This window comes from Chenopodium album, chromosome 11 (genome assembly GCF_948465745.1).
Source record: "Chenopodium album chromosome 11, dcCheAlbu1.1, whole genome shotgun sequence".
Lineage (NCBI taxonomy): Eukaryota > Viridiplantae > Streptophyta > Magnoliopsida > Caryophyllales > Amaranthaceae > Chenopodium > Chenopodium album.
This window is the reverse complement of record NC_137844.1, coordinates 5,042,283-5,060,561: the sequence shown is the minus strand read 5'-3', so window position 1 is coordinate 5,060,561 and position 18,279 is coordinate 5,042,283. Positions and strand designations below refer to the sequence as shown.

The following is an 18,279-nucleotide window of genomic DNA, read 5'->3' as shown; positions in this document are numbered from 1 at the left end:
AGAAATGAGAAGAGGTTTGGCACTTCTTAGTTTTTTGGTCCAACAAGTGCTCCAATATTATTTTTATTTTATTTTTGTCCGTAGTAAAAGAGTATTATTTTGTTACTTGCTCTTTTTGCTCCAAAAAGGTTTCAAAAAAACAACCCACCTCCTTTTCCCAACCCTGTTAAACGACCACCCTCCCTTCCCTGACCCTCAAAACTGCCACGCCACCCCGGCCTTCCCCCACCCTAGGTGGTGGTTTCGGGGTGGGGGAAGGGAGGGGGGAGGTTTTACTTTGCTTTTGTAAAAAAAAATAAAAAATTGGAGATGTTTAATGGATTCTAATTTCCAATCAATATGATGGGACTTTATGGCATGGTTTTATAAATTCCAACTTTAGCTAGTTCACTTTTAATAATCTCAATTGTGCTCAATTGAACTACACATTATTCATAATTATATCAAAAAGCAGATATCTCTTTTATGGGCTATGTCAAATTTACATCCAACGAATATGTACATCAAATAATTCTCAATTTCATGGTCTTCAAACCAAAAAGTTCGGACATCTACATGAAATCTCAATATTCTAGCTCTAAAGAACGCTTCAGTAAGCAATTCATTATTCGAACAACAGAATGTCATTTCAACTTGCCGGTTCAAATCTGCAGACACAGTCGTAAATGTTCCCCTTGAGTAATTTCTCTGCCAATCTCTGGTTCTTCACCATTGCAAGCTGCGAAACAATATTATTCATAGTAACTTAATAATGGTTCGATAAGGGTATGAAATTCCTCTATCTGTGAAAACTTTGCAAGACGCAGGGTTACAATGCTCACCTTCAGAGCATCGCATTTGAACTTAGCATTGAAATTAGTATGAATAGCTCGGCCCATGCCTTCCAAAATTACCTGCACGCCACAAACATACATAATTCATGTAATTTGCGTTTTCATTTACTATTTTATTTATGTTTATTCTTCTTTTTTATTTTAAGCTATAGGCCTAGAAGATTTAACAAGACAAAACACCACAATAGATACACGACATTGCAAATTATGAATCAACTGAATAAACTCTCTAAAATAAGTGCAGTAAACGTACCAAATCAGCATCTTTGGCAGCAGCAGCAACCTCAGAGCTCACTTGTCGTAAGTCGATGCATGGACTTCCACATCCATTTTCAACAACCATTAAAGGCACGGAAGACAGTTCTTCTTTAGAACTTTCTTGGACATTTATCATTGCATCCACAAGAAGCCCACCAGCTTCAGCTGCTCTTCGGAGAATATCACAATTCTAGGAAGAGAAAATTGAAATACGAATTCATTTAGAACACGCACAATGGACCTCATGCTCAAATCAAACACGAGATTAAAAACATACCTTTGCTGCCTCTGCAACAATGTCAGGAAGCTCCATGGCAGTCACATCATTAAGAGCAGGGAGTGAGTTTGCTACCAGGACAACCTGCAAAGCAATCACCATACCAACAAACAGTTAGATTAAAAGGCATAAGGAGAAAACAATTTTTACTAGGACTGGACATCAAATACTTGGAGAGAAAAAGAGAAGCTATGGGAATCACATTAAAACGTCCAACATAAATGAATATGGAAATTATAATGAAAAAGCGAGAAAATCATTTTAAACATTCAATTTGGCTTAAGAATGAAGAGCTTCAGTACTTGATACAAACAGTAACAGAAAGTTGAAAAAAAGAATGATAAATAAAGGCTAAAAACGCAATACAATGATCTTCATTGACTTATATCTGCTTAGTTTATTTTTTATTTTTATTTATTTTTTAAATCAGACTTATCATCTCTAAATATCGAATGTACATGTTATTTACTAGAGCCTACAATCACACTTACTTCAGTTCCACGTCGAAGAAGCTCTCTAGCAAGGGGAAGCATCCCTAAGACAACGTCAGCACCAGAATTATCCACAAAGAGCAATGCTCGTTTATGAGGTGGTGGCTTTTTGCCACTTGATCCGAGCATTCTTTCCTTGAACATATCAAAATCATCCACCTGATACATGAGATCAAATCGTTAACATACAGCACATTGGAAAACAATCCAAGGACTATCCCATAAAGTGAGGAATGACACAATGCGGTGTAGAAATTAGCCACAATAAAAAATTATATATGATCAAAATCATATCAGTACACTTACCCGCCATGGTCTTTGCATCTTTTTCCGACTCATTCTATAAATCTCAATAATTGTCCCTTTGTGATAGAGGTCCACACATGCACGAGATCCCCAATCAAAAATGTTTGCTGCAAGGACTCCCTCAATCAAGGTAAACAGTCTATCCTCCTGCATAAGTAAGAGAATTATATACAAAGATCTAGAGCAAAGGTAAACACTCATTAATATTACCATTATAAAAACCACACATGCTCTTGTTCTATGACGTTTGATCATGAAAACAACAAAGGCTCACACATACCTCAGACATGCTATCAAGCTCCATAAGAAGGTCAGGTAAAACAGCAAGGGAAGCCTCGTTTTCCCTACAATACATGAACGCATAATAAAGATTTATAAAAGAGAGCATTTGAATTGGTCTGAGCAATATTATAATCATTTGGTTGATGACAATAATTGATTAAGAGATTTAGATGCTCTTAAATTCCCATTCATTAACCTTAATATGTTTATGCTTCTATATGATAAAGTACGAAAGCAGGTACCTTTGCTTTATGCTTCTATATGCATCATTAAACTGAAATTCCCTCAAGCATTCCTCCCTCAGTTCCAGAAGATTGGCAAGTCCTAACTTCCCATAAGCAGCAGGCTCTTCCATCAACCTATTAAGGAGTTCACAAATAAAACTGTCAGATAAAATCTTCAGTATTTGAGAATCATCAATTTTGGAATATACAAGTATATGACTAATAATTAAGTACCTACTATCCTACTAGGTGGCTAAAGACAAAAATTTCTGTTATGACTTATGAGGAGTTCAAGAACAACATTGGAGAGCATATTGGCATACTAATCATACAATAAGCAACAATAGTAACAATTGTGCCAGATATGACTGGAAATGGTTATAATTAAAGATCCAAAAGCAACTCAACTCATCCAGTTCAACATGAAAAGTTCAAAAGTCAGCTAAAACTGTGTTCCTATTTACAGGACCATAAGCCATCAGTTTTCACAAGCTTGAAGCCTTTTTCCGCATTAATTTTTATTACTTTTTTATTGCTAATAAATTTTATTGGTTGAGTGTAACATGTGATTACAGATATTTCCTTTCTAGTGATATTAAAAGTTCCTGGGCAGAGGGGATGAACAGAACACTGACATCAGTATCAGCAGTGTCAGTGTCAGTAGAAACCAAGACACTTGCCAAACAAAGTTGTGCTCTCCAACAAAAGCTTAACCAAAGACGCATATCATAACAGATTCATCCAACATACAGAATTATATTAACAAATTTTGCTATGAAGTATCAAATTCATGGAAGCAATTCAAAAATAACATGCATTTTGCTAGTTATTTAATTTAAATAGGGTAAAGAAAAAAGGAACAACAGGAGACCCTCGTCATGAGGGGAGCACCTGATGCACAAGTTTGGGACCAGAGTAATAATATATGACTCCACTTGTATAACAGCGCACATTCAATATATTCACCTGGCCAAGTGGGCAGAAAATGCACGAGAAAAAGCATCACCCCTTCTTTTAGCATCATCAGTACCTCCTTCACTTGCCACAGCCTATGAACAAACATTAAAATGGTAATCAGAAAATAATGAATATATATATATATATATATATATATATATATATATATATATATATATATTCTTTGTCAATCTAGAGGAAAAAATAAAGTTAATGACACTGAATCCTAATGACAGCATAGACATTAAGTATATAAAGACCACTTAACAATTATAACCACTTACCTTGTCAACAAGATCTGGTAAATGCTCAGACAGCACTGTAAGCCAATACCTACAATACAAGCAATAAAAAAAGTGATATTATCATACTAACCTTTGAGATGTTATCTGGATTGATGGACCAGATAAGAAGGGTTTTATAGCACATTACTTACTCTAGCTCTCCATGGTCCGAGAGATCAATGGTGTTAGGTTCATACCTGCACAAATATTATAGAACTATAATCAGTGCAAGTTGTGTTTTATTTTATTTTTTTTTTTTTTTTTTTTTTTCCGGCACGAAACACAAACAAGCCATATGGAGTAAATACTATCTTGAAGCTTGGAATTAGTATCAAAATGAGGCTTCCAAAGATTATCTTTAACTAAATAAGAAAAGCAAGAGCTATTAACCTAAATCACCCCAGTAAAAATCAACTTCCAAAAGGTAATTCTAATTTTTAAAATTGTATAGGATCAACATTGACTCAGCAGCAGCAAAGATGACTTAAAGTTTACTCCTACATTTTTGAGTCCGCCAACAAAGGAAACACATCCAAAGTAGGAACAAGGTGCAAAACTCCAACATTCAAGCTGCTTGCATCGGAACGCAGAGTATCTCCTCGTGATAAAGGAACTTCAAAGCCCCCAAGTCCAGTCGTTCCAGGAGGAATCATGGGAACAGGAGCAATAATTTCAGTTCCTTTCTGTACAAATTTTTCCATCCATGATATCTGCGATTTTAAAGCCAAGAAAATGTTAAAAGCTAAAGGAATAATTCTAAGAATTTAAGTTCATGATATTTCATGTGTACTACAAAGAATAATACAAAAAAAGAGTTCTGTTAAAAGTGGCAAAAGCATTCTAATCAGATTCGCTTCCCTACCTTTTTAAAAGTAAGAATATTACGAATAATGTTGAGTCGATTATGCCCCTAAAATGTTTATTTACATATTTACCTCTTTTAAAAGTATGATCACACTTTTATGAATAGTGTTGAGACGATTATGTCCCTAAAATGCTTATTTACATATTTGCCCACACTTACGTTATTTTTTTTTTTTTTTCCACTCTTAAGAATAGTGTGTGCTGTGTGGACATTTAATCAATTATACCCCTAAATACCTTGTTAAAAGCATGAGTAAATTTTTATGAATAGTGTGAGATGATTATGCCCCTAAAAATGTTTATTAATGTATTTACCCCTTTTAAAGTATGACCACAATTTTATGAATAGTGTTGAAACAATTATATCCGTAAAATGTTTATTTACATATTTGCCCTCATTAATGTTAATTGTTTTTTTTTTTTTAACTTTTAAGAATAATGTGTGGACATTTATACCCCTAAAAAAATATATGTTTACATATTTTCACTAATTAATGCTACTACCAACTAAAGTTATAACATAACGCCAAACCGAAAGAACTTCCCAGACATGGCTAGCTACTCTATAGTCTATATTCACTCACATTTAAAGGCTCAACTCCCAACAAAAAAAAAAAAAAAAAAAAAAAAAAAAAAAAAAAGAAAAGAAAAATGAGAAATGCTTCAAAGATTGCTTCTAGGAAATCTACTAACAATTGAACTCTAATCTTGAAAAAAATGAAAACAAACTGAGAGTATTAAGGATGAAGCTTTATGGGTCTACTGACTATGTGGGTTGAAATCGAGATTGTGCCCCATTTTACCAACATAGTTTTTTTATAAATACGAATAATGTGGCAAAACAAAAGGTATTAGACATAAAGTGGTACACCTATAACAGATTACTTCCAATATCAGCAAGGATTGCAACTGCATCAGCATGGGGGAGGAAAAAATGGCATGACCAAGCATAAGATGATATTGTCTCACAGATTTTGTATTGCACTTTATTTACCTTCTCATTCAAATCTCCCAAAGGTGGGCCATGGATCTTTCCTCCAACATATGGTGCACCCATAGGAAACCGTTCCACCAATTGATGGACCATCACATCGTCAAGACCATGTTTTTCATAACTCATAAATGCGCCCAGAGCTCCAAGAAATCCTTCATGCCTCAAGAACATCGCTTTTGCATCACCTTTAGACCTAGATGAAAATCATAAAATGGAATTATAAAATGACCATGCCATACATAAACATCACCCTAGTGCCTTTCATGAGGCTCCTGTCTATGGCCAGGTAAGCAGGGAAGAGGAGATGGCCTAAGTAAGTAGACAATCATCATTCTGAAATCTGAACTAGTAAAGCAATATTAAGTTACTCACCAAAACTGAACAGCAAAGGAGATAGTATCCATTGTGTATGCATGTCCTCTGATGAAAAAGCCTCCAAAGAATATGCGTTTGAGGCCAAAGCGAAGAGCATTTAAGTAAGCTATCTGAAAAATGCCACACATGGTACGAAATTCAGTTACCCAGGAAAGCAAAAGTTCAGAATTTCTAAAATTGTAACCAAACTTTAAAACTCTATGAATGAAGGAGTTCACAATTATTGTAGATTTAAATTCAACCAATGAAGTTCATTCACCAGCATTAAAAGAATTAGCCCGAGAATCATAAACACTAGCCAAGCCAAGCTCAAAGAACAAATTCAGGACACCAGATATTTCAAGTGATGTAATAAAATGAAAACTGAGGTTATTATTACAGCTCAGGACTCCAGGAGTTATGCCACTGTACTGTCTGTATAGCTTTTCTAATCAGACATTTAATATAGATTTCTGTTCATAACCCTCACACAGTTGACCTCATAAGTGCAACTAATTTAACTAATCCTTCGTTATTTTACATGAAAAGGCAAATCCTACATTATTACTTTCAATCCATCACATCATTCTCAGTTAAAGAGATCCATATCCTTATTCAATGATCACTGTAACCTACCTGCCCAATGTTATATGAAATCATTCGCAGGAGTGAAAGAGAAATATCTTCAGGTCTATAATCTTCAAGCTCCTTGTTTTCAGAAATTGTCTTGCCAAAACTAGAAGCAATTGTTGATGCAGATAGACCAATCTGTGAAAATTAGAAGTAAATCAGTGAAAGGTAAGTACCAATATCAGATAGCACATCAGTGAAAGGTAAGTAAATCTGTGAACACCTTAATGTTACCTTGGAATAATCCATACCACCATAAATATCTCCAACAAGCATGTCTATGGTTCTATTATCTCCACGTTGACTCAACTCCAGAAGCTCATCGAAGCTGTAGTAAGAGGAAAATTACAAGGTTAGGAAAATTTTCGTAAAAAGAGAAGAAACTTGGAAAGTGAAATGAATACACCCAATATGACCTCTTGCATTGGGTCAAAAGCTTCCCTAAACCCCAATATGTACCACCTCCAACATTTGTTCCACTTACACGTTCGAACTTCCCATCACCATCAACCTATATCAATTCCAGATCAGAACATATATATTGTAGTGAGACATTAAACTTTAAATAAAATGTAGTCTATACAAATGGCTTTACCTTTATCATACTAACACCAGATCCAATGTTTACAAGAAGGTAAGGAAATAAATCATTTTGATCTATCTGCACAAACTCTTTCTGACCCTCCATATGCGTAAATGCCTCGTGACGAATAGCCTATGCAGAAAGCAAAAAATTACTCAGAGCATTTACTCTTGGATCTTGATTGAACCATGTTAATCCAATACAATTATCTCAACAAAAAAATATTTTCATAAACCTAAAATCATGATGGAATCTAATTTTACACATGTTAAGGGGATATCATGCACCGATAGACACTTGCATACCAAGTACCCCTTCCTTTTTATTGAACAAACAGGAACATGAGTATGCAAATAATAACAATATGTTTAACACATCATAAGTTATTTAGTAAAATCTTGAAACTACAAAATTGCACTTAACCTACTTGAGAAAACTAGCTACATACTTTTTTAAAACTTATAATATCTTAGTACCTTACTGTAGATTATATCAACTACTCCAATTTGATGGTAACCATGACATGGGTTCTGGATCTAAAAAATTCACATAAAACTGTGAATGATTTCCTTTCTTTACTTTTCTTCCTACCCCTCTATTGGAACAAGCTGGCTATGCACATGCTTATAGATTAGATAATGTCCCTCCATTGTCCAATAACCATAAGTTACACTGACATAGAGCAAGGGAGGCCATCCAGCCACTTCAAATATTACCTCCATTGTCCAATAATATAGAATAAGCAAAGACAAATATTACCGCTCACGTTACCCATATAGTCTATCCTATATATAAATACAAATCATTGGCAATGAGATTTATAACTATAGAATCAGCAGAAATAAAAGGAACTACATGTTCACCTTGAGCAAAAAATTCGCTCCAGCAACAAGACAATCCATCTCATCCTCCTTGTCAAGACTAACACCAAGCCTATCTTTAAACAGGTCTGTAAATTTGTATGCTCCACCTCCTGTGGCCTTCACCCATATGCAAGCAAATATAGAAAATTATACTTCGTATACAAATATCACTAATTCGATGAATGAAGAGCTGAAGTAATTTAAATAAAAAGGGTTTATGAAAGAACATAAATTGCTGATCATTGTTGATGATCAAATTATCTTGTTATTCGTCTATAAAAGACGAAAAGAAAGATATTTGAGGCTTGGTTACGAAGGAATTTCACAACTCAGCCACATATAGCATCCTTAAAAAAGGATCGTACAAATCTAAAGGTGCAACATCCTCAATAAGCTAATGTGAATTCTTATACCGAGTACTTTTGAAGACAAATCGAAAGCTACATTTACCTTGACTACAACATTTTCATTTGACAAAGCATCAGTAGGCCAACAGCGAGCAACCATCCCTGCATCATAAGGGAGACATTTAATATAATAACTAATACATCTTTAAAAAATAAAAAAAAAAATTTACAGCAGCTCCAAGGCCTCCAACAAAATCACGAGCAAAAAAAGTTATATAAAGTCATGCATTGCTATTTAAAGAGCCACAGCAGTGTTAAGGACACACACTCAAAGAAAAACAAAAGGAAAAAAAAGGGGGGGAACCAGGCTTGATAAAATCAGATACCTCCACAGTGTAGTTGCTTTGACTTGATGAAGTCCAAACACTCATTTATCTTTGCAGTTTCAAACTTTACAAAATGAAGTCTTCCGCCAAGTATTGGATAGCTTCTCCTATTACCATTAGAAATTCCAAATCTCTGCTTCATTGACCTCTTACGCTTATCTTCAGCTGATTTATTCTCATGTCTTGAAAAATAGACAAGCTTGATGAGGGATCCTGGCACACCAACAAATTAAATTCCCAATCAGTCATTTTAGTGAGCTGGATTCAGATCCTTACATCAAAATAGATAAAATGCAATGGAGAAGGATCAAGTTAATACAAGAATAGTGACCAGTAAATAAAAGGAATGTCAATTATCGTAATGAAAGAATTAAAGACAACATTCAGCCAAAATTTATCTATCTATAGGATCCAACTGAATAGAGATATTCTATGATTAATAAGGTTTAAAATTCATGCAAAAAAGCTTCGGCCATGGTTTCATTTTGGTGGTTGCAACCTAAAGCAAACCCTTTGATATAGCAGTGATAGGAAGCAATTAAGTATCATCATTCATCAACACTAAATTTCAGAAAGACAACACAATGAAAAAATTGAGCAAAATACTTTAAACTTATCAAAGATATCCATCCAAAGAAATGAAATACATGCAACTCTCTTTCACTTGGTTCTCTCAATCAAGGCCCTTACAAGTTACAACATATATATTGTTCTGGGGAAAAGGGTTGCAAGATCATATAATGTCAAATACAACAATGCACCTAATCTACGAGCGAGATCCTGATAAAATCCACTCACTACCTATCCACTAAACAAACAATTACACAAACATGCAGACAAGAGACAACTCCAGTTCATATCCTTATCCTTGATACATGATACACACTTCAACTAGTGTTACTACATTGGCAGTATAATTTGGCCTCCATACTTCAACCTACATTACACAGTAATCTGATCACAATTCCCATCAACTAATTAACATGCAATACAACAAACTAAGCTCAACAGTCAACACCAAGAAGCACTTGAGCAATAAGCACACTAAGATCCTACAAAGAAGCTTGCACTCATAAAATGATCAATATGACATCCCAAAACCATTTCCTACCAACTCAAAATCCATAAACATCAACAACTTAAAAAAATTTGCAAATTTACAAACTTTCACATTAAACCATCAAATCCCACATTAAAAACAACCAAAAATAGCAAAAATTCCCAACAAAATGAAACATTAGAATTGACCTCCAATGTCCAAAGCCAAATGAGAAATATCATCAGATTGATTAGGCAGCAAAATAGTTGGGTCTCTCTCCTCAAAATTGCCTTGAATAGCAGCACCACTAAGGTCAAGCTGCGGCCTCGAACCCGAACGATGAATCGAACTTCCGGCAGCCGGAGGAGCCATTTCCGTTTCTCTCTCCTCAGTTTTAGTTGAAGTTCTATCTTCAATCTCTGGTTTTATACCGTCAACTGGGTTTTTGATCAAATCAGCCATCACTGAATTTTATACTTGCAAGTTTCCCAATAAACTTGCTCTCTCTCTCTCTCTCTTCTCTCACCAACTAACCCCAACTCCCCGCTAACCCCCACCAATAATTTTTCTGGGGTAATTCACACTTTCAAGATTTTGTCCTGTTTCAAAAAATACCCATAATTTTATCTGGGTCAAATTTCAAAACTTTATGAATTATTTATTCATATGGTATTGATTTAGTCACTGGATATGAAAATGGATTATGGGAAGATCCGATGATTTCTTATTTTTTTTACCCAATTGTGAAAAATGGGGCTTTGAATTGAATTGTATTGTATTGAAGTGAATTATGAATAAATGGGTGATTGGGTGTTTGAGTTTGAGATTAGATTGAGAAAAGTCTCCAACTTTACTGCGGAAATCAATGACTTCACAGTACACAGTAATGTCAGAATTATTGATGAATGAAAATTATGGAAATTGGAAAATAAGCACGGAGTAGTGGAGTACTACGTAATTACTATGAAGATCTTAGGTAAATACGTCACTTAATTGAAATTTTTAATCTTTTGTTTTATATTTTGGTCATGTTTTGGTGGTCAATGAATTTGATCATGATCAAAGTGATCAAACATGCAATAAGACTAATGTTTTTAGTCTTTTACTGTATTCTCCTAGCCCCCATACGTTGCCTTTTAAGTACTTTTCAAATGTTAAAGAATAGATTATACAAAATTGAGGTACAGCCACGTACCTCCGGTGTGTCGGCCTGCATAAGTTGACAATACAAGGAATTGGTCATCGAAAGGTTAAATGTTGGTCGATGGATGTGGCATGTGGTGGAGCGGGCATTATGAGGGGGAAAGAGTGTAGACGTGTAGTGATACTTGTTGACCATGACGTTAATAGTGGGTGTCAGTTGACGGTGTTGGTGGCTGTTGGGTGACAAACTACTTTTCTCGGGGATGGTACAGAGGAAGAAAATTTAGTAGGGTAAGTGAGAGTGAGTTCTGCTCATACTAAGACATTGGAGCACTTCGTATTTGAAAAGCGTAGTACCTTTGAAAGTTAATATGAATTCAAGATGTAATTTTTTATTTTTTATTTTTTTTTGAAAAAGATACAAAATATTTTACCTTTACCATTGATCATTGGAGGTGCTCTCTAATTGCTTTTTTAAATGTGTCATGTGATTCTTTTAGTAACTCCCTCATGGTCATCAAACAACACTAGTCAAGGGAAAGAATAATTAAAATGATTTACTTCGTACTTTATGCAAGTAAAAGATAATAGTTTCCAAATATTAACACGGGTCAAAGATGTGATATGTTTCAAATACAATATACAAACAATCATTCTTGCTATTATCTTCCATAAAACTCTCTTCCAATCTATTTTTATACAGAATCTTAACAAAGATTGAATAGGTAAATAATGTAAAAATCAAAATATTTAAACCTATGAAAATAATTGATATGAAAAATACACAAAATTATGGCACAAAAACTAGTTTTGTGTTGGAACTTAGAAGCTTGGAACTTGAGAAATCTGAATTCTCATTTACAGTGTACATAGGAATTATAATTTATGACATATATATTTTTTTGGACAAAGGATTAATGACATAAATCTTGTGCACCAACAATAATATTGAAACACGAAATGGGATATTTGATTGAATTCCAGCAATAGCAATCTTCACAGCTTGTATGGAATGATCACCAAGAGGCTAACCATACCAGGTTAACAGCAAATCCTGAATTTGGGAGTACCGCTACGCCCAAAGTAGACAGACAAAGAATTTGCCAAGCACAATACAAGATCCACTTACAAAGTTATTTCATGTTGCAGGTTAATCAAACATCACACAAGCAACTTTCACAATGATACAAATCTTCGGTTCCAAATGTGTTTTTCTTCATTATCATCAAAAGGGAAAACAAAAAAACTTTGGACAAGACAATCAGTGACAGCAAAGTTAATTTACATAGGTGTAAGGTAAATAGTTCAAGTCTTGAAGACAACTATGCCCAAAGTATACCCGACTGATGCTGGTACAACCTTTTATTAGTACAAGGTGGTAATCATATTATACCAGCACTCTAGCAGTAACTCTGAGGTGCATGCATCCACTTCAAGCCTCAGCGGCCTTCTCACTGGATGCAGGCTCTGTGCTGCTACCATTCAACTTTGCACGCTTTGCTGTGTAGTCTTTAACTGCTGCTTTGATTGCGTCTTCAGCAAGCATACTGCAATGCAATTTCACTGGTGGGAGAGACAAATGTTTTGCAATTTCCCTGTAAACATCCATTTTAATCAAAAGACATATCCACAAGACCACAACATATAATTGTAGATCAACAAACTGAGTTCTCAATAACCCATACATAGAAAATTAGGCAAATGTTGCATCACTGTATTTTACATATGGGGTCTAGTCATAGTATATGATTTGCATGTTTAGGCTACATGGAAAACTTGACTAAAAGATCATGATTTATCAACGATGTTTTCTAGCATGCCAAGTTATATAGATGTTATTCATCTAAAAATATAAGCATAAATTATCGAATTATTATTCCGCAGCATACAAATGCTATGAAATTGCAGTTACAACACCACAAACCTGGCGTATTACACCCATCACAGCCATTACACATCTATGAACAGGACCAGCCAGAGACTTTTCCAAGGCATACTAGCTTACTACTTCAAGGGGATGAGGGTCTGAGGGGAATAAACAACATTTTACTGAAACATTTGGGTCAGAAACATAACCGGAAATTCTTAATGATGGACTTTTATGTATCACACCATCACAGTAGATAGCCATCACAATAGGTCATCTATTATATTTGGGACAGTGATGATTGTAATGCTTATATGAGGGATTTAAGGTACCGAGTACTTACTGGAAGTGGTATAAAAGAGTGAAAAGAACAGCCAAGTCCAAATATATCACTTTTACCCCCAAACGTCAGCCACCCAAAAGGAAAAAAGGGTTTCACTCCACAACACAAATACAGCCGATAAGCACATAATACTCTACATAAGACAAGTCTAATATGATCATAATAAATACATCAGATTAAGAATTCAAGAGTGTAACTTACGTGTTTTTTATTGACACCACATCCTCCATCTGTTGCCCTTTGACCCACTCAGTAGCTGATGAAAAAGAGACAAAACAAGTCACCAGTCAGAGAACTTTTATATAGATGCAAACGACTTGTAAAGCTCCAAAAGACACATAATTAATAAAGCAGATAGACTTAGGCACAGCAACTCATGCTCACAGGGGAAAAAACCATTCAAAATTGCGGAAAAGAGAGAGAGAGAGAGAGAGAGAGAGAGAGAGAGAGAAAACAGCATTTAAGGGAAAAATTGCCTCTAAAACTCTAGCTTCTGAATCAACGTGAAGCTCAATGCATTTGAGCCTTCTCTACAAAATTTCTATTTGTTGCCACCCATTACAACTCTCAACATACATATTCAGAAGATACTAGACCTCAAATATAAAGGCAACAAGACAGATACAATAATGCCTCTTTTAACTATAATAACAAGCAAGGAGGATTGTGCCAAATGCACCCACTATTATAAGATTTATAACGATCTAATTCTCTATCCATTCCTCAATAGCAAGGCACCATAGGCTACAAACAGCAAAGATAAACTCCGGAGTAACAAATTCCTAGGTCTAAGGCTGCTTAGGTAGTTTCAAACTTTAAAATCCACATTAATATAAGAGTAGGACTAAAGTATACAATATTATATCCTTAGCAAAGATATGGCCCAATCAAGCCTTGAAATTCATAGTGATTATCAACTAGCTAAAAGCATAAATATTGCAAAATTCCAACTTTTGAAGATTACCTTGCATTTTGAAGTAGCCACGCATAACTCTCCAATAGAACTTCTCATAAAGCTATGGATGCAGTAAATCAGCCTATGTGAGTCCCTCCAGGACATTTCTAAATATTTAAATCCTAGCATATCACATATTAACTGCAAGCTCGGATATGAACATCTCTATCAATAAATCATGGCATACAAAACCCACTATATTATCTTTTTTATATAAAGCAACTGTAGGGACAACTCAACATCTGACCCAGATTAAGCTCTTCTTAACATATAAGGACATGCACAACAGCACAAAGCAACTAGATCAGTGCCCATGAGTGTGATAGTACAAAATCCATCATCAATCCAACAAAACAAACTGAGCAAGCCCTAAAATACTTATGTATTAATGTTCGTGACTACTAGCAAGTGTTTTACGATCAATGAGCAATCCTCAAGTGAGACTTATAAAAAAAAATTTAGTATCTAACATAACTCCAAAACCGAGTCCTTTTTGTGCAAATGCAAAACTAAAAAGTCTAAAACCATGGAACCATTTTTCTTTCTACCAAGAGATAATTGGTGGGCGCAGGAACACCCCATTAGAGTACAAGGTGTGAACCGAAAAAGATTAAAATAGGGATATTATCCCTATTTGCCATCAATGAGATTAAAATAGTGATTGTCCCTATTTGCCATGAAGCAAAACAGATTAAAATAGGGATATTGTCTCTATTAAAATAGGGATATTGTCCAAGAGTTTACATAAACGAGAAGGCTTGACACCTTGATGTCCACTCTTTGCCATCTAGAGTACTCCGCTTGAACCTTCCCTCAACTTTGATTTTATGCCATCCTAACTCCTAAAATGCTACTTGCTGCAAATTCATTTAGTTGTGACTGATTATTAAGGGTGAAATGCCACTCAAGAGTTAAGACAGAGCTAGCTGGTTCTGTTGATTGTGTATATGATACAACATAGAGCACTATATCCTCTTTGTTTCAACATATCTTAAAAGGAAATAATGAAGGAAGATATGCGCAATGGTTAGTTGGCAAATATAGCAATTGTCAAGCAATGCTGCGCTCAAAATTTAGATATCTTCATAAATCACTAAGAGATTAAGAGCTCTAAAAAAGTCGCCTCACAAACCTAAATTTAAAGGCCCGCAATAAAATTTAATGTCTAACTAGCTAACAAATCACGAGGAACTTCCACAGAAAATCTCGCAAACCTAATAAATCACTAAGAGAGTAAGATCTCTAAGAAAGTCACCTCACAAACCTAAATTTCAATCCCCACAATAAAATTCTATGTCAAACTAGCTAAAAAATCACGACGAACTTCCACAGGAAATCTATTACTACGGAGTAAATCCAAGGGAATAGCTATGATTACCAAGGCTTGATCAACACGACATTGATTTACAGATTCAAACCCCGAAAATCATTATGAAAGAAGAAAACATAAGTATTACCAATTACAAATGATAAGTATATCCCTTGTCAAAACCCTAGAACACAATTCAACAAAACAAACCATAAATCTAATTGAATCTCAAATAAGCTAAATCTACAGTAAGTCAATAACTAGCATAAAATCAATCCTTGTATATAACATCATAAACAATCAAGTATAAAAATACACAATAAAAAAAACGCACATTTAATATTAAACAAAACTTCCAACAAATTCAACCCAAATCAGCTGAAATGAAAAAATAAAACACCCAAATCATGAAATTGAACATACCAACAGAAGAAGAAGCAATAGCAGAACCACAACCAAAGGTCTTAAAACGAGCATCAACAATCTTCCCAGTTTTATCATCAACCCTAATTTGAAGCTTCATAACATCCCCACAAGCAGGAGCACCAACAAGACCCGTTCCAACATCTGGGTCGCTATTATCGAAAGACCCAACATTTCTAGGGTTGTTATAGTGATCGACAACCCTTTCATGGTAATGGCGCGCGATTCCCAACGATGATGCGCGCAGCTGGGGCTGCAATTGGGTATTCGCTAGGATCTTCTTGCAAGTTTGACGCAACATTTTTAGGAATTAGGGTTTGTGAAAGATTATGTTTGTTGATTGAAAATTGGTGGAAAGAAGAGTGGAGGAGAGAAATTGGGGGTTTTTTGGGTGGTTATAGAAGAAGATATTTGTAAGTCGGTTGTTTGGAAGAATAAGGAAATTCGGCGGTGTGTTAAGGGTTATGGATATTGCTCCAAGTGTCTTAATGTTGCCCAAATATTTGGAGTTGTAGAAAGAAGAATTTTGTTAAATCTATTTAGGCATTGTTCAATTAAATTTGATCCATATTTATTCGGTAAAATTAGTTATTGTAAAAGAATAGTACGGGGTACTCATATATGAAAATTATTAGTTGGATTAGAGATTTAGAGTTGATGTTAGCGTTCTACTAGTAATTACAAGAGAGTTGTCAAAGTAATTGTGTTAAAGAGAGTGAATATGCTTGACATAAGCTACTTGTTGAAAAAGAATATAAATTATGATTTGTCAAAGTTATTTTTTTTTTTTTTTTTGGGGGAATAAGGAAATAAAACTAGGAGCTGTGCCAATTTAATTCCCCAAGATAAACAAAATTTGTTTATCTTGGGTATAATCATCTTTTCAAGTATCAGTGGAGGGGTACATGTGTCTTTTTATATACTAGTTGAGGGGTATATGTGTAATTTTCTCTCCAAATCGTAAATGTAAATTGCAAACAGTAATTGACAGGTTACCAAAAATACTGAATAAATAATCACACGTTTTCAATATATTTACAGAAATGCCACCAAATTAACAAAAAATTGTTTATGTAGCAGACAAAACTTATATTTGCCGGAAAACTAGGTTAAGCCTCTATGAAATGACCAATCTAATTCATCCTTATGGATGGACGGATGGTAAGGGAGTTGGAGAGGTCAAAAGATGAAAACTAGAGCGACAAAGTGCTACAGTAGCCGCCTTCGCCGTCAAAAAGTTTGCCGCTTGATTAGCCTCCTGATGATTAACCAAGACCGAGTTGAAGTTTGTAAGGTCACTCATTCCATCCACAATTAGCCCATTAATCTTACAAAGGATTTGTCAAACTTGGTTGATAGAGCTAATCACCACCAATTCGTCCCTTATACTGCACTCCATAGATATAGCACTCTTGATTCCTTCACGGAGAATTGCAGCTTCTGCTAACAAATGGGGTCCTTTGGATGGTCAATATAACTCAATGTGTTCAAACACGTACTTCCTCCGTTTCTATTTAGTTGACACGTTCAATTTAGGCACCCATATTAAGGAGAGGAGAGAGAGAGAATGATAAAGCAAGTGGGGTACACTTAAAAAGCAAGGTATAAAACCTACCCAAAAAGAAAACGTGTTAACTAAAAAAAAAGTTCCTAAAAAGAAATATGTGTCAACTAATAAAAAAACGGAGGTAAGTATTATTATCAATGTGGTCACATTTGCTAAGGGAAAATATCTCATTATATGCGTTCTTGGTGTCAATTAAACAAAATTATAAACAACTTTTTTTTTTTTTTCATTTTTGGTTATTAAGGCCTTATTTTTACTGGACTAAAATTATTTTTGCTGAACTGAAATTATTTTTACTGAATTTCTATTGTATTTCTTCTTTAAATTTACTGATTTTTACTGAACTGAAATTATTTTTGCTGAACTGAACTTATTTTTATTAAACTAAAATTAATTTACTGAACTGAAATTATTTTTACTGAATATTATTTTTTTTTTTAAGGTGAAGTAAACAGGGCCTATGTTATACAAGATATTTGTTTCCGTTAAGACTTTCAGAATTTGTGTTTGTTTTTCATAAAGGAAAAGATTTAAGGCAATTTTTTAGAAAAGCTCAATAAGAAGAAATATCAACCAGGCCTAAAAATCAACTCTACCATAAACCAAAACATATTTTGAACCATAGCTCAGTCAGGCAAAAAACTCGATTTAGACATGCATTTTTTGCCCGACAAGACTAGTTAACACAAGTATATAATAG

General features: G+C 34.6%; 2 protein-coding genes across 2 annotated transcripts; both read right to left on the bottom strand.

The window, feature by feature from the left end:
• Positions 1-438: 438 nt before the first annotated feature.
• LOC145567221 (pantothenate kinase 2-like) lies at positions 439-10,887 on the bottom strand. Its single transcript, XM_081626474.1, has 22 exons — positions 10,182-10,887; positions 8,934-9,146; positions 8,651-8,709; positions 8,201-8,317; positions 7,350-7,469; positions 7,171-7,265; positions 6,989-7,082; positions 6,761-6,892; positions 6,143-6,255; positions 5,771-5,963; positions 4,414-4,622; positions 4,065-4,109; positions 3,913-3,961; positions 3,638-3,720; positions 2,690-2,806; positions 2,446-2,509; positions 2,166-2,312; positions 1,860-2,018; positions 1,369-1,452; positions 1,087-1,281; positions 822-893; positions 439-718 (listed from the first exon to the last, which is right to left on the bottom strand). Exons 1-22 carry the CDS (start codon positions 10,432-10,434, stop codon positions 629-631), a joined length of 2,703 nt encoding a protein of 900 aa, XP_081482600.1. The 5' UTR covers positions 10,435-10,887; the 3' UTR covers positions 439-628.
• Positions 10,888-12,308: 1,421 nt separating this feature from the next.
• Positions 12,309-16,439, bottom strand: LOC145567220 (iron-sulfur cluster assembly protein 1-like). The gene is made up of 3 exons (XM_081626473.1): positions 16,013-16,439; positions 13,527-13,581; positions 12,309-12,710 (listed from the first exon to the last, which is right to left on the bottom strand). Exons 1-3 carry the CDS (start codon positions 16,311-16,313, stop codon positions 12,548-12,550), a joined length of 519 nt encoding a protein of 172 aa, XP_081482599.1. The 5' UTR covers positions 16,314-16,439; the 3' UTR covers positions 12,309-12,547.
• Between the last annotated feature and the right edge of the window lie 1,840 nt (positions 16,440-18,279).

Excerpts from the sequence above, each read along its gene's own strand:
- LOC145567221 (XM_081626474.1), bottom strand. The coding sequence starts at position 10,434 with ATGGCTGATTTGATCAAAAACCCAGTTGACGGTATAAAACCAGAGATT. Across the intron at positions 3,721-3,912 it reads TACCAGATCTTGTTGACAAG|GCTGTGGCAAGTGAAGGAGG; the intron begins GTAAGTGGTTAT and ends GTTTGTTCATAG. Across the intron at positions 1,453-1,859 it reads TTCTTCGACGTGGAACTGAA|GTTGTCCTGGTAGCAAACTC; the intron begins GTAAGTGTGATT and ends ATTGCTTTGCAG.
- LOC145567220 (XM_081626473.1), bottom strand. The coding sequence starts at position 16,313 with ATGTTGCGTCAAACTTGCAAGAAGATCCTAGCGAATACCCAATTGCAG. Across the intron at positions 13,582-16,012 it reads TATTGCTTCTTCTTCTGTTG|CTACTGAGTGGGTCAAAGGG; the intron begins GTATGTTCAATT and ends CTTTTTCATCAG. Across the intron at positions 12,711-13,526 it reads GTGGTGTCAATAAAAAACAC|GGAAATTGCAAAACATTTGT; the intron begins GTAAGTTACACT and ends GGATGTTTACAG.